The sequence below is a fragment of the Vespula pensylvanica genome, chromosome 9 (genome assembly GCF_014466175.1).
Source record: "Vespula pensylvanica isolate Volc-1 chromosome 9, ASM1446617v1, whole genome shotgun sequence".
NCBI lineage: Eukaryota > Metazoa > Arthropoda > Insecta > Hymenoptera > Vespidae > Vespula > Vespula pensylvanica.
The window spans coordinates 3,306,394-3,320,191 of record NC_057693.1 but is presented as its reverse complement, the minus strand read 5'-3'; the positions used below and the strand labels follow the sequence as shown (position 1 = coordinate 3,320,191).

The 13,798-nt window shown below is 34.7% G+C and overlaps 1 protein-coding gene across 3 annotated transcripts in view; it reads right to left on the bottom strand.

Annotated features, from left to right (window-relative positions):
* LOC122631811 (dual specificity protein phosphatase 10) overlaps positions 1–13,798 on the bottom strand; it is a 44,415-nt gene that overhangs the window by 3,235 nt on the left and 27,382 nt on the right. For all 3 annotated transcript variants that reach the window (XM_043817931.1, XM_043817930.1, XM_043817932.1), the window contains one exon: positions 622–1,029. In XM_043817931.1, coding sequence (XP_043673866.1) covers positions 622–1,029 — 408 coding nt within the window. The remainder of the gene's footprint in view (positions 1–621; positions 1,030–13,798) is intronic.

The window sequence follows — 13,798 nt, the reverse complement described above, 5'->3', positions numbered from 1 at the left end:
ATTAGGCTAACCGTTCAATAATATGTTGGAATTTTGATTACTTTCTATATAAATAAATAATACTAGTATTATTAATTGAAAATTAGGCTAAATCAATATAATACTAAATTATATTATTGCAATCCAAACGTAAGTTTATTATACTATGTTCTTGAAATGGTTAATAAGTTGGAGTAAAAAATATTAATATTGTTTGTTTAGATGTAAAATATTGTAAATTTTTACATTAGTTATTGGCCAATGCATTAGAATCATTGTTGTGTTACCAATGTGTTGTGTCAATGTTAACATCATTGTGTGTGTGTGTGTGTGTGTGTGTGTGTGTGTATATGTTTGTAAAAGCAAGTCAGAATCACGTACAGCGAATATTAACGATAGCTAATAGTGTTTATGAACTAGATAATTAGTGTTTATGAACACACCTAGTGGGCTGGAAGAATTACTCATTGAGAAAAGCTAAATTCGTATTCTCTCTCTCTCTCTCTCTCTCTCTCTCTCTCTCTCTCTCTCTCTCTCTCTCTCTCTCTGAATGTATTATCAGATTTATCATAAGCTTTACACAGAAGTTTCAAAGTTCAGTAATTCATACCATTGAATATAATTAAAGAGAAGTTAACTAACCGATAAAGTCAAAGGCTTCTTCGAAGTACTGCTTGAGATTTTGATGACCGGAATCGGATGCAGGTATCTGTCTGTAGGTAATGCCCCTTTCCTCGTGATATCCTGGTAGTTGGGAGGTAACGTTCAATACTCTAGTAGTGCCAAGGGCTCGAAGGAGTTGAAGATCAGCAGCATCTCTGCCGTTACCAAGGTAAAGAAAGGGTAAAACACGAGACGCTGGGTGGCTATCGATGTCTGCTGGTTGTGGTGTTGGTGGTCCCGAAAGACTTAGTACCGAGCAACCTGGACCAGGACTTGGACAACCACTGACGGTTGTGGAAGAACTGCCATTGCCACTGCCACCATCGGACGGTAACAGCGTGTCCTCGCAAAGTTCTCGATGCCGCCTGTGGAATTCTTTGTGTCCACCTACAAATAAAAAAAATAATAGCGTTGATATTACGAAGAACCAATGGAAGCTATTTTTCTTGATTTTATTTTTTCAAGAACAAAGAAATCATTTCACGTAAGGGAAGAAGAAAGAAGAGAAAAAACAAGGCACTCTCTTTCTATTTCGTCGATATGTCAAGAACTAAGGAGTACAATGGCATGATTCATTCGACTAATTCCACGAGTAGCAAAAGGGATCGTTCTACGAACAATTTCTCATAAACTGCTAAAGCGATAATAAAGCTGTTCTTGCAGGTTCACGTGCGACATTTCCGTGGGCTGAGAATTTTAGCGTTTATGCGAACGAATTACAATGTGTCTACTACGAAAGTTGAAGAAGATGAAGAAGAGAAATATAAGGGATAGAAAGAAAATACGCGTGAGAAAGAGGGAGGGGGAACATACACCTTGTGGCACATAAATGGTTAGGGTAAAAATAAGGAAACGTTGTTAGAAATCAGAGAGAGATCAGAGGGAGAGGGAGGGAGAGGGAGAGGGAGAGGGAGAGAGAGAGAGAGAGAGAGAGAGAGAGAGAGAGAGAGAAGAGAAGAAACGAACAAGAAATGTGGGCTAAAAGTGTCTTCCTCTCCTGACCTGCAGCTCGTAAGGCCTGGCTTGGCTTGACGATGAGTCACTCTCATGCCCCCCCTTTCTCTCTCTCGACTGGTCGACGGCCTTCCCTCCTTTCTTTCTCTCTCACTCTCTCCCTTACTATTCGGCTACCAACCCCAAATTGTCCCAGACGATGATCGTTTCATTGTTGGCATGACGAAACTTCCTCTTTCTCTCTTTCTCTCTCTTTCATCGTCTTCTGATACACATATATGGGATTATATCCTACTTTTCTAAAACTATTTGCTAATTTTGCCTTTAATTGCCCTTAATTTTACAATTCTCCCTATTCTATTTAATCTTTGGTATTTTATATTCAAGGACAATGGAAAATATATGTATATACATACATTATTGATTGTTTAAACGATTAATAATTCGAAATAAAATCAAATCAAATTCTGTGTCGATTACTCTTGATCAAGATATTTAAACAGTTTCTTGTAATTTCCTTGAAGTACGTTTCACGTTTATACGTTTGTTTTTCGATCGATACATCTATCGTTCGCGAATGAGCCGTTCGCACGAGATCACCCTACATACGTAACGGTCTTTCGAAGTACGTTACGCGTCTGTCCGTTGGTCGAGAACAGGTTTGCCAGACGGTACACACGTCTAAAGAACAGACGTGCACCAGATTTCAAAAAAGCATTTTGAGAAAGTGCAACTCTTGGAAACCCTTTTCTCTTTTTTATATATCATACATGATATCGATTCTTACATCTTACGAAAAAGTCCAGCGAAATTGATTGCGAACTTGAAATTGCTCTCGAATTATCATAAAAACTTGTAATTTGCATACACCTAAAGTAATTTCTCATTCTTCCGCATTGCGCAGTATCGTGGACTTTAGGCGCGATTTCGAACCGATAGAAACTCTAATTATCTTCACTCTCTTATATATTCGTAAACACAGCTAGATCCTACATTTCAAAAAATTTCTAGTTTTTCACTTCACCGTACAGACACATAATATTATGTGCGTATATTGCTATATTGTTTATTGATTATTATAAATCTTGGGGAAAAAAGAAAAAGAAAAAAAAAAAAAACGAAAAATCATTTACTTCTTATTGGAATTCATGATAATCGTTGTTCACAGATTATTCCATGAAACGATAATTAGAAGCTTATTAAAATACAAACTGAACATGTCACATTTCTTTCCTTTATGTCGAACATTGGTCTGATTTAGTATTTAGTAAAAAACATATGTGTGTACTATTCGTGATTACACAATGATAATCTTCGACCCTTTCCTAATCTAATTTTCTCTCTCTCTCTCTCGATAGAGAATTATTTATATTTTATAGATATACCTATGTCGATTTACTTAGTAGTCCTGTTCGTGTCCAGGATCGTAGTGTCACGCGGCGGCCCATTGTAAGCAGAGAGAATGCAAATTACATTACGCGTCTTCCCCACCCTCTCCTTTACCTATCTTCTCCTTTCTCTTCCTCAATTATCCTATGAAGTTGCTTTTCTGTCGTTATACATCCTCGCCTCCTCGAAAATTATACACGATCAATTCTCATTCTATCGTTCGATTTTTTCTTCGTGATAGTCTAATCGAAAGAACAAGGTCGATGATCAACGAAACGATAATATTCAACTATGTAAAATATCTCTCTCTATCATTTCGAATTTATTTTTATATATTAATATATTTCTCACCTCGAAATTAAAAACAAAAGGAGAAGAAACGATAATCCACGTGTTATCTATACATTTGTCCTTCTTTTTCCTTAATTATACGTGTCTTTTGATTGTTGCATTCGTCGACTAAAACAGCCCATATTTTTTTTTCCTTATTTTTTTTCTTTCCTTATCGCGACCATCAATGAGGCATTTTATATAGTCTGCGAGATGTAAGTTATCGTTCTTCATTTATTAATTCTTGTATAAAAATGGCGTTAGTATTTTTCATACAAGAAATAATAAACATTTTTTATTTACTTCAGAAATAAAAAGACGAAGCTAAGTAACATATTATTTCTTCTATTATACATTGAAAGATTTTGAAATTAAATGAATCTTTTGACGATAGATATGCGTTTTCTCCTGGCATTTCTCAAATTTGCTCGAAGCGACTCATCGAGTGAGCTTACAACCCAAATACACGACACGACGTTATCGTGGTCTGAGTCACCGGTAAAGAAGAGAGGAAGAGAGAGAGAGAGAGAGAGAGAGAGAGAGAGAGAGAGAGAGAGAGAAAGAGAGAGACAGCGTGATTGTACTCCTTGTGCTGTTTCTGTTGCTGGCTCGTCCAACTACGAGAGAGCCGGGTTAGCGTTCTCTTCGTTGCTACAAAGTCGACGTTTTCTTCGAGATAGAGGAACATGTTAGTCATACGAACATCGATGATGTCAAAGAATGCTATACCCCTATGATAAAAAGTATACTAAGAATATGTAACTTTTCAAACATTTCTTAGTAAATTTTTAACATATTTTTTAATAAAAAATTCTAATTATTATCGTAGAAATAAATGTCAAATATTTAGCTTCTTTCAATGTATTCTAAACAAGTCAAATTTTATTAAAGAGCGAATGATCAATTTGGAAAAATCTTTCGAGAAACCGATTCGAAAACCGATTAAAAGATGTTTCTTATTCTAAATATATGTGTTAATAATAATTCACGATTTATAAACATATAAAAATATGATAAAAAAGAAAGAAAAACACGAAGAATCGAGATCGAAGGAACGATATTTTAATCAATCTACTCTTCTATCTTATAAATCGATAATTGCAATTACCAAGATCGATATTATGCATTGACCTTTGTTCTCATGATGGATTTCTTCGATCCTAAGCGCCAGGAGGCCCGACCATATTGATTATATATCACATGTAGGAAAATATATATTACGAAGATGACTATATAAGCCTTTATAAGATCTTCGTAATATATATTACGAAGATGATTTTACAAGATAGATTCCCTTTTTACAATTCAATTTTGTAAATAGAAAATTAGAAAATTACTCTTTCTATTTTTTCTATGAGAAAGAGTAAAGAAAGAAACTTACCCCATGGTTCGAGATTTTCCAAAGGTACGAGTCGTAACACGAGACAAGGTGAATCTTTCTTGATTCTCATCTTCGAATTATCAGAGATTCTAGATATGATCTTGAAAATTGTCTTCTTTCCCTATTTGTTTTCTTTTTGCGTTGCGTAATTTTCACCCCACCATTTGACACAAGCCAATAAAAAAAATAAAAAAAAAATCAACGGTTACATTTGGTAAAAAATAAAGATGATAAAACAGACAGACACGAATAATTGTGTAGAGATAAAAATTGCAATATGACGATTCGTATCACGCATTGAAAAGCATACTACTCATTCCTTCACTCGTTTGTACGCTAGTTGGCGGGAGACTGCAGGTCGTACAGCCACGAGAGAGTTACATGGCGAGGCTTGCTTGCGTGAATCATCCTCCTAACTTCTCATTGGTCGAAGCGTTCAGTGACGTCGCAAGCCGACCGACCGAACAGAGACGCACGAGTTTGGCCGAAGACGGACGACGGCCTGAGCCGAAGCTCGAGGATTTTCTTCTCTTATCGTGCTGCTTCCTACTTTTCTCTCTCCTTCTTCTTCTCCTTCTTCTTACCTCTCTACTTTTTTCCTTTTCTTTCTCGTACGACCGCGAGATCCCCGGCGACCTTGTCGAGCGTGCCGTAATGCAAAAGTACGCAAGAAGAACGCGCAAAGTTGACTCTCTCTCTCTCTCTCTCTCTCTCTCTCTCTTTCTCTCTCTCTCTCTCTAATTGCTTTTCCAATCACTAAAATATCGAGTTTTTATCTTTTCTTTTTTTTCCAGAAGAATCGAATAATCGATAAATACAGGGAATCGACTAAGTTTCCGTTAAATCAAGTTCATTGACTCAAGTATTTTAATACTACATAATTTTAAGCCAAAGAATTAGTATAAATGTCAATCGCCATTACTTTGACCACTTTCTGGAGGATTAAATGAGGTCACTCCAAGCTAACACCAGCGATTATTTGCAGTCAAGTATACGTATATTTATAGTCTTTCAAATCCGGCACAGTCACGCAGCTGTGCTCGATATTAAATATGAAGTGAGAATATGTAGCTCATTAATGCGCGATATATGTAAGTATTTATATACTTTCTTTTAAAAATCTTTAACTCAACATATATCCTTATTTTTGTGGTAATTTACATATGTAGCTATGCCTACGCCATATTGGAATTGGGTAGGATTAGAACTTGCCCAGAGTACCAAGGTTAGAACGGTAATACGACCTTTTCAATAGAAGATTCTAGCGTGAGACATCGTCGATAAATGGCGTACATATGTATCTGTGTCAAATATAGTTTATTCGTGTCTATGAATATAGTGATCGTTTATAGAACTATATATATTAGTACATTACGATTCTCGAGGATGTCTCTCATTGAAATTATTTTCATGTTATGATAGAATACAATGATATAGTATGTGTGTGTGTGTGTATATATATATATATATTATATATAATTTATTGAATATAATGTATATATGTATATTTAAATAACAGCATAAATCTAATAACAACGATATTTATATCCTTCCATCTTTTGATCGAAATGTACAGAAAGCATATTCTCTAATTTGTTTTTGTTTTCTACATGACAAATGGATAACACAGTCCTTATTAATTTGTTTTTACAACAAACTCTTGGAAAACTTGATGGTTCCAATTAAAAACACGTGTGATGATTTTTTTTTAATTTCAAAAATTACGTACATATCTGCGGCTGGAAATTCCTTCAAGGCTAATGACTAATGTTTAGAACGAAACGCTGATTACCCTACACCAAAACGTCATCGGTCCTTTTATTTTCTCTAGTAAGGTTCTTCTCTCTCTCTTTCTCTTCCTTTCTCTTTTCTTTCTCTTTCTCTCTCGCTCGATAGTGTCATCTTTAATAATTGTTATGTGAGAAGGAGGATAAATACCAAAAAATGACTGATGTCGCCATCATTGTGCCTATATTGTTCCTTTAATGGAATCATTTCTGATGTACATGAAATACGTGAAGTATACACACACACACACACACACACATTTGGATAGCAACAAAGATTATTCAACGTTAATAAACGCAGATTTTATTGAAAAATTTCGTAAAATTCCAATGATTTTGTTAATGAAAACGATCTAATACGATTCTTTCATTTGTTATCTTGAAAATTGTATGCGTATTTAATTGCAAATGAATTTCGATGATTGGAATGCAACCGAGTTAAGATCAACGCTGGTCGCACTATGAAAAATTACTGAATACTACGATCTCTGAATATTTAATAACTGATTAATCGTCGTTGACGTGTTTGATATGCGCATTCTTATAGTACTTTATTTGTAATCAAGATTATACGTCGCGGTATATAAGTCGTAATATATGAATCGAGAATATATATATATATATATATATATATGTAATATAATATATAATATATAATATATAATATAATATATAATCATTCACGATGATACGCGTTTACTACATGTTACACAGCTTTTTCTCCCAATTTTTAAAAATGTGAAGATATAATCGTTTAGGAATTCATTGATTGTTTTCTTATATATGATAAATTGTTGGATGAATCAAGAGGTAAATAAGAAAGATGTTCTTTCCTGTTATCCATGTTCGATAGTAATTGTCTGTATTGTAAATAAATCATTCAAATTATCGGAATAAGATTTGCCGAAAGAATTTCTTTCGATATTTTTTCTTCGACATCACTCGAAATTGCCATTGTCTCGTAAGGTTTTTCAAAAATTAATGAAAAATTTGAATTGTGCTTTTTCTTTCGATGCAATGTTAGATCGATCGAAGAACACAATAAATGATTATATATTATAACAGATTACGATATTTTTGTCGCGTAGAATTTATTTCCAAAGCTTATTTCATCGCAAACAGTATGTACGTTCGCGACATCGAAGTATAAAAGTTGTGTTGATATCGATGCTTAATGCGGTTAAGCATGACTCACAGTTGGAGCACACTAGGTAATTTGCTACGCGACCCTGAATTATTGGCGCTAGCATTTGTATTACATGATACGCGTGCTTGAGACTGTTTACAAATTTTCTTCCTTGATGTCTTCGTCTCTTTATCTTTTATCTTTTTTCAACGAAATCTTTTTTATAACAATAAATTTGTAAAAAATATCAACACAAAATTACAAACATCATACTATAAGATTGTTTTGATATTAGAATTGTTTTCTTACAATATTTTCTGAATAGAAATTTGAAATCGTTTTCTATAATAATTTTCTACGACAATTTCCATAAAAGTCCAACATTTGAATTGAAATACTTCATCGTGTTTAGAACAACGTGTCATAAACGCGTCTGTTTATATACATATATATATATGTGCGTGTGTGTGTATAATCTAACACTATTAATAAATCGGTAAAAAATTTTAGCGATCTGACGATCGATGCATGCTTGGAATTGTAAGTCACGCTGTACATATATTCTGACATGGACACAGTAATACATATATTTAAAATGTTAGAAAATGTTATCGACAGTTTCGCAATATATATATATATATATATATATATATATATATATATATATGGCGAAGATGGCGTGAGTAAATAAGCGATTGAATATAAATTAAATATAAATTGCTGTCATTATAAACATTTACGATCGATGCTTCGTTTCATTTTTTTTTTCATTTTTTTTCAAATGAACGCACTTCATTTTATACTTTGTCAAACGAATCGATGATTTTACTTGATTCATCCGAGTTGAGCAATTAACAAATATTTATAAACAGTTAAAAAGAGAATTAGTTGAATGCGTAATCTTCGTATAGCATGCGTCCGTATTAATGCTCATACTAATATAATGAAAAAAAATGCGACACACCCGCATGTTGGCGAAGCGTAGTAATGTGATTTTGCGTGCTAGAGAGAGGGAGGTGGGAGAGAGGAAGGAGAGAAAGAGAGAGATGAAAGGGATCAAGCATGTCACACACAAATACAAAGTTCGACCCAGTGTATCGTCGTGAAGAATTCCGGCATGAATGAATCACTTAACGAGAATCACACGCATGGCATACGTAATATTTGTCTCCCTTTCGTTCCACGTGTGGAATTTTTATTAGAAAAGCGCCAGTTAAAAGGATATACCTCTATGCATGTATTTACATATTTGTAAGATGACGATAATTCCGACGACGACGCGACGACTACGTCGACGAACGATGAAAGAGGAGCACAAGAAGTAGATTTAATTTGACTCTCATGACACGTCTTCAGAAAACATAACGTGTTTTCTTCTTGAGGAGAAATCGCCAATTAATTTCGTTCAAAATCGATTATTAATTCTTTGGTTCCACTAATGTAAATATATGTCAGGTATATAGGGACTAAGGGATTTCTAAGCCTCTCTCTCTCTCTTTCTCTATTTACAAATAAGAAACGACCTTCGTGTTATTCAAGTTTGTCATAATATGGTATTGTGACTTCTCATTTAGAGGGAGAGGAAGAGAAGGAGAGAGTGGGAGAGAACGAGAGAGAGAGAGAGAGAGAGAGAGAGAGAGAGAGAGAGAGAGGGAGGGAGAGAGAGATACAAAGAGTAATTGCGTGAAATGAAGGAATAAATTTTTCGGAATCTTGCATAAGAAAACTTGCAATGGTAAAAGGTATGATTCATGCACGGAGACTGACCATAGCCGGAGAGAATCATCCATTGTCTCTCATGGAAACAATGCACGACTTGTCGAATGCTTTGTACGCATCAAATCGTCGAGACTGAATTCTTAGTCGGTGACGATAGGCGAATAGGAATCGCGACGTGATTCTGAATTTTTCAAAAGGTTGCAAAATCGAAAATCTTTTGTATTTTTTTTCTTCGATTTACTCCATTCTCTCGATTAACTCCATTTCTAGTTTTTTATTTGTTTGTTTATTCGTTGAAAGGGTTTGAAGAGATTTATTAAGTAAGGAGAATATATATCGTTGACGTCAATAATCTCGCACATGCCGATGACGTAAATCAATGATTTTGACATCTAAGAGTATTTCTCTCTTTTTTTATCGAATCGTCTTATTGATAGTGGAAATTGTGCTCCCCAGCTATTGCCGGAAAAAAGAACGACACACTCTGGATAGACATTTTCATTAGTCTCGGTCGGAGCCTCACGTCGACGTTGTTTTTGACGCTTTACAAAAGCTCCAATGATGTTCGGATAAAGAATTGGAGGGGTGAAAATGACGAGGATAACGAGCGAGGGGAGGGTAAGGGTCAGAAAGAAAGAGAGAAAGAAAAAGAGAGAGAAAGAGAAAGGAGAGCTATGAGCTGGCAACGAGCATTGACAGTGAGTCAGAGACATTTCACCAATTTGTAAATGATAACACCTCGCTCCCCCTTTTGAATTTTTGAAGGAAAAAATTTTCCCTTCTTTTTTGTCCCTTTTGTCGATCAATTTCGGCTTTCAGCAAAATACAGGGTTAAAGTATTGCTTGTGAATAATTGATCATCCATATATGAAGTGAAGATGTAAAAGTTGGTCGATTATAATGTACTTGTTTTCGTTGAAATAATATGTCGAAAGCTTCAAAAGATCGATAATATGGAGTTATTGCGATTATAGTAACAACATAATCTTAATTTTTATAATGCACAAAGATTTGCAGTAAAAAGATTGTCGTTATCGAGTTTACTACAGATATGACCTATATGTATGTGTGCGTTAAGTTAAATTTCAATGTTCTAAATTCGTTCCTTTTATCTCTACCTTCTTTTTCTTACCTCGGAAGATCCGACTTTTTCACTATTCGGTGATCAGGATATCTATACATTTATCGTATTTTTTATCGTGCTACTTATCTTTCAGGTGCCACGTTTGATACACGTTGTTTAGTCATTCCGATCGAAAAAGAAAAAGAACGGAAGCAGAGCGTGATAAGAATAGGTCGAGTACATTGATAAGCGACTTCGATAAGAGACAACTGCGCCAGATAAAGTCTTCTTGGTTCTCCGGAAAAATCTTCGTGAATTTTGAAGAACTCTCAGACGTAAAGCAAAGCCACATCTTTTTTCTTGGAATTTGTTAGTTGCTCGATCGATCGATACAAAAAGACGAATGAATAATCGTCGAGTGTTCTTAAGCTGGTATTTTTTTTTTTATTTTTATCTCTATTTTTTGTTTCCTTATTTTTTCTTTTCTTTTCTTTTTTTTCAAGTAAGTGCATATCTAATTTCGAAATTCAATGCGCGTCACGTTTTCATTTCGATTCGTTTCTTGTTTTTTTTCTTTTTTCTTTTTTTATCAAGGAGTAAAATGATGCCCGTTGGAAAGTTATTGTCTATTTTTTTTTTCTTTTTGATATTTCTAATTATCTCTTATCGGAGAATATTTATTTTCGAAATTTTGCAATAACCAGAAAAGATTGGAAATGAACAATAAGAAAATGGAAAGAATGAGATCGTTCTTGATGATTTATTATTGATGATATTATTATTGATGATATAGGCAGTCGTGCGCGATCGGTCCATGCTGTCTCTGCTTGAGCCACGAATAACTTAGGGAATTATAACGACGCTTGCTTGACGACATCGAAGTTATTCTGACTCATCTTGGATCCTCGTAGAGATCGTAAGAAAACTGTAGATCTCGACTTCTCGGCTCGGCATTCATGTTCTTTTTCTCTCTGAAGGAAATTCCGACGTTTTCGAAGGACGTTACGGACGTGGTCTTACCTGTCTCGTACTTGTACCATCTTCTCCAACAAAAATACTCGCGAATGATTCATTTTAACGATAATAACCTTACAAGAGTCTGCTCTTTCCTTGTAAAATGAAATAGTAAACTAGAGGGATTGGGAGTGGGTCGAATAAACAGTTCCAGAAGTCGAATGAATCATCATGGGTGAATAATTTTTTCTGGTTCGAATAAGGATCAATCAAAGTAAGTACTTGCTGTACATTAATGTGTATACAGATTAAAAAATGTGTAAAATTAGTAATTTTTAATTAGTAGCGACGATAAAGAAATAATAACAAATTTTTATCGACTTCTTTTTTTATAAATGCATCTATTTTGCAGATCTTATCATCTTCTACTCATCGGACTTGAATCGATCCTAAAATTAGGTTTATCCAGATTTAGAGATAGTTATAAAATGTTATTTAACGTTCAGATACTTTCGTTACTCGATATAAATATTTTCAAGCGGAATACGAAAAATTGCGATCATTAGAAATAGCCTCAGGCTGCGTATATGTTTATCGAGCTCGATGTAACATCGACATCGCATTGTTACGCACGATAAGTGGCAAAATATGTTCTTAGAGAAAATATTCTCACCTTGCGTTTGAAATACGTGATTGTACGTCAATCGATACAAAAATATAATTTGTACGTTAAGCGAGAGAAAAGTTATGACTAGTTTACGACAAGGAAAGTATATTTTCGAATAATTATTTCGTGTCAAAAGATTGCTAACACTAGTAATAATGAGAAATAAGTTCGTATATAGGTAAATACATACATACACACACACACACACACACACACACACACACACACACACACACACACACATCATGTATCGTATCTAATCGATGTTTTATATAACGTTTTTTGCCACTTCATCGTGTAAAATTTAATTAGTTTTTCTGATTTTCTGAGAAAAATCAATACGAAAAGGTCCCACCGAAGAATCGTCGATTTTTGTTATCTTATGGATCGTTCGAATAATTTTTTCCTTTCTTTTCTGTATATAGAATATTATTCAAAATAGTTTAAATAAAAGAATACAAAAATAAAGGTAAGGATGTGTACGATCTGTTGCTTAACTTTCTTCCTTTTATTTTATTTTGTTTTGTTTTTTTACAATTTTTCTATCGTCATTTAATCCATTAATATTTTTAATAGATTTATGTTTTGTTCCTATTATATAAATATCTTCTACTTTTTAAGCTAACAATAACCAATAATTCCATAGGAATTTCATTTGTTTTAACAATCTATCGACGACCTCGAGAAACGAATTTCGAAGAAATAAAGACTTACGCACCGCCACAAACGTTTGCTTCTACTTGCTTGACTTCTCGTTTACATTTGGTCATCTTCTCCGCATATCCTTTTCGTGGAAATTTCACTAGACTAATCGCACGTCATGTAACTATGCAGAATTTCTTATTCCACGGTGATTAGATCATTCGTAATTATGATCGATCATTAAGCTATAAGAAGTCATATTTTAATGATAGTCGTCCAATCATCACCGGCATCCTGCTGTATGAAATTCGTGTAAAAATTTTGTCTTTTATAGGTACGGTTTTTCCGGATATATCGTTTGTTTTATGAAAAATAAGAAAGTAAATCCAATTATCAGTTCGAAAAAAGTTCATTTTTATATTATACATATCTATGACAGAACTGATAAATTCTATGAAGTCAATGCGGAATCGATGACACATGGAGAGATTAATCAGTCGATTAAATGATTATTAGGAATAAAAAAATAGATGAAGTTCGAATTTCGAGTGATCTTCCGACTGTATAGACTACCAAGTGCTGATGTAGAAATCGTGCATCGTCGTCGTCGTCGTCGTCGTCGTCGTAGTAGTACAACCTTCTTTACCGGTAAGTCGACTGCGTTCCCTTCGACACATACATATACACGGACCTATATATACATAGGCGGACGTGCACGATCTATAGTTGCGTGAAGAACAGAACGAGAGGCAAGATATGGCAAAAGGCGGTGAGGTGAGGTGAGGTAAGGTGAGATGAGATGAGGTGAAGTGTGGTGAGGTGTGGTAAGGTAAGGTGAAGTGAGGTGAGGTGAGGTGAAACGAGGCGAAGGTGTGAAGGCCGTGCGAGGAAAGCAAGCTACAATCCTTTTCCCTCCTTCTTATAACCTCTCCACGAGTTCTCTTGCTCCTTCTTCGTTTGTACAGGTCTGCACCAATGGGCGGCATTCCAATGGCATGTTGTAGTTCTTTCTTCGTTCTTCGATATCCTGGACTTTCGATCGATCGGCTCTTCCTAAACACAATCGATCTTCCTCTTTTTTTGTTTGTTTGTCCGTCCGTCTGTCTTTCTTTCTTTCTCTCTCTCTCTCTCTCTCTCTCTCTCT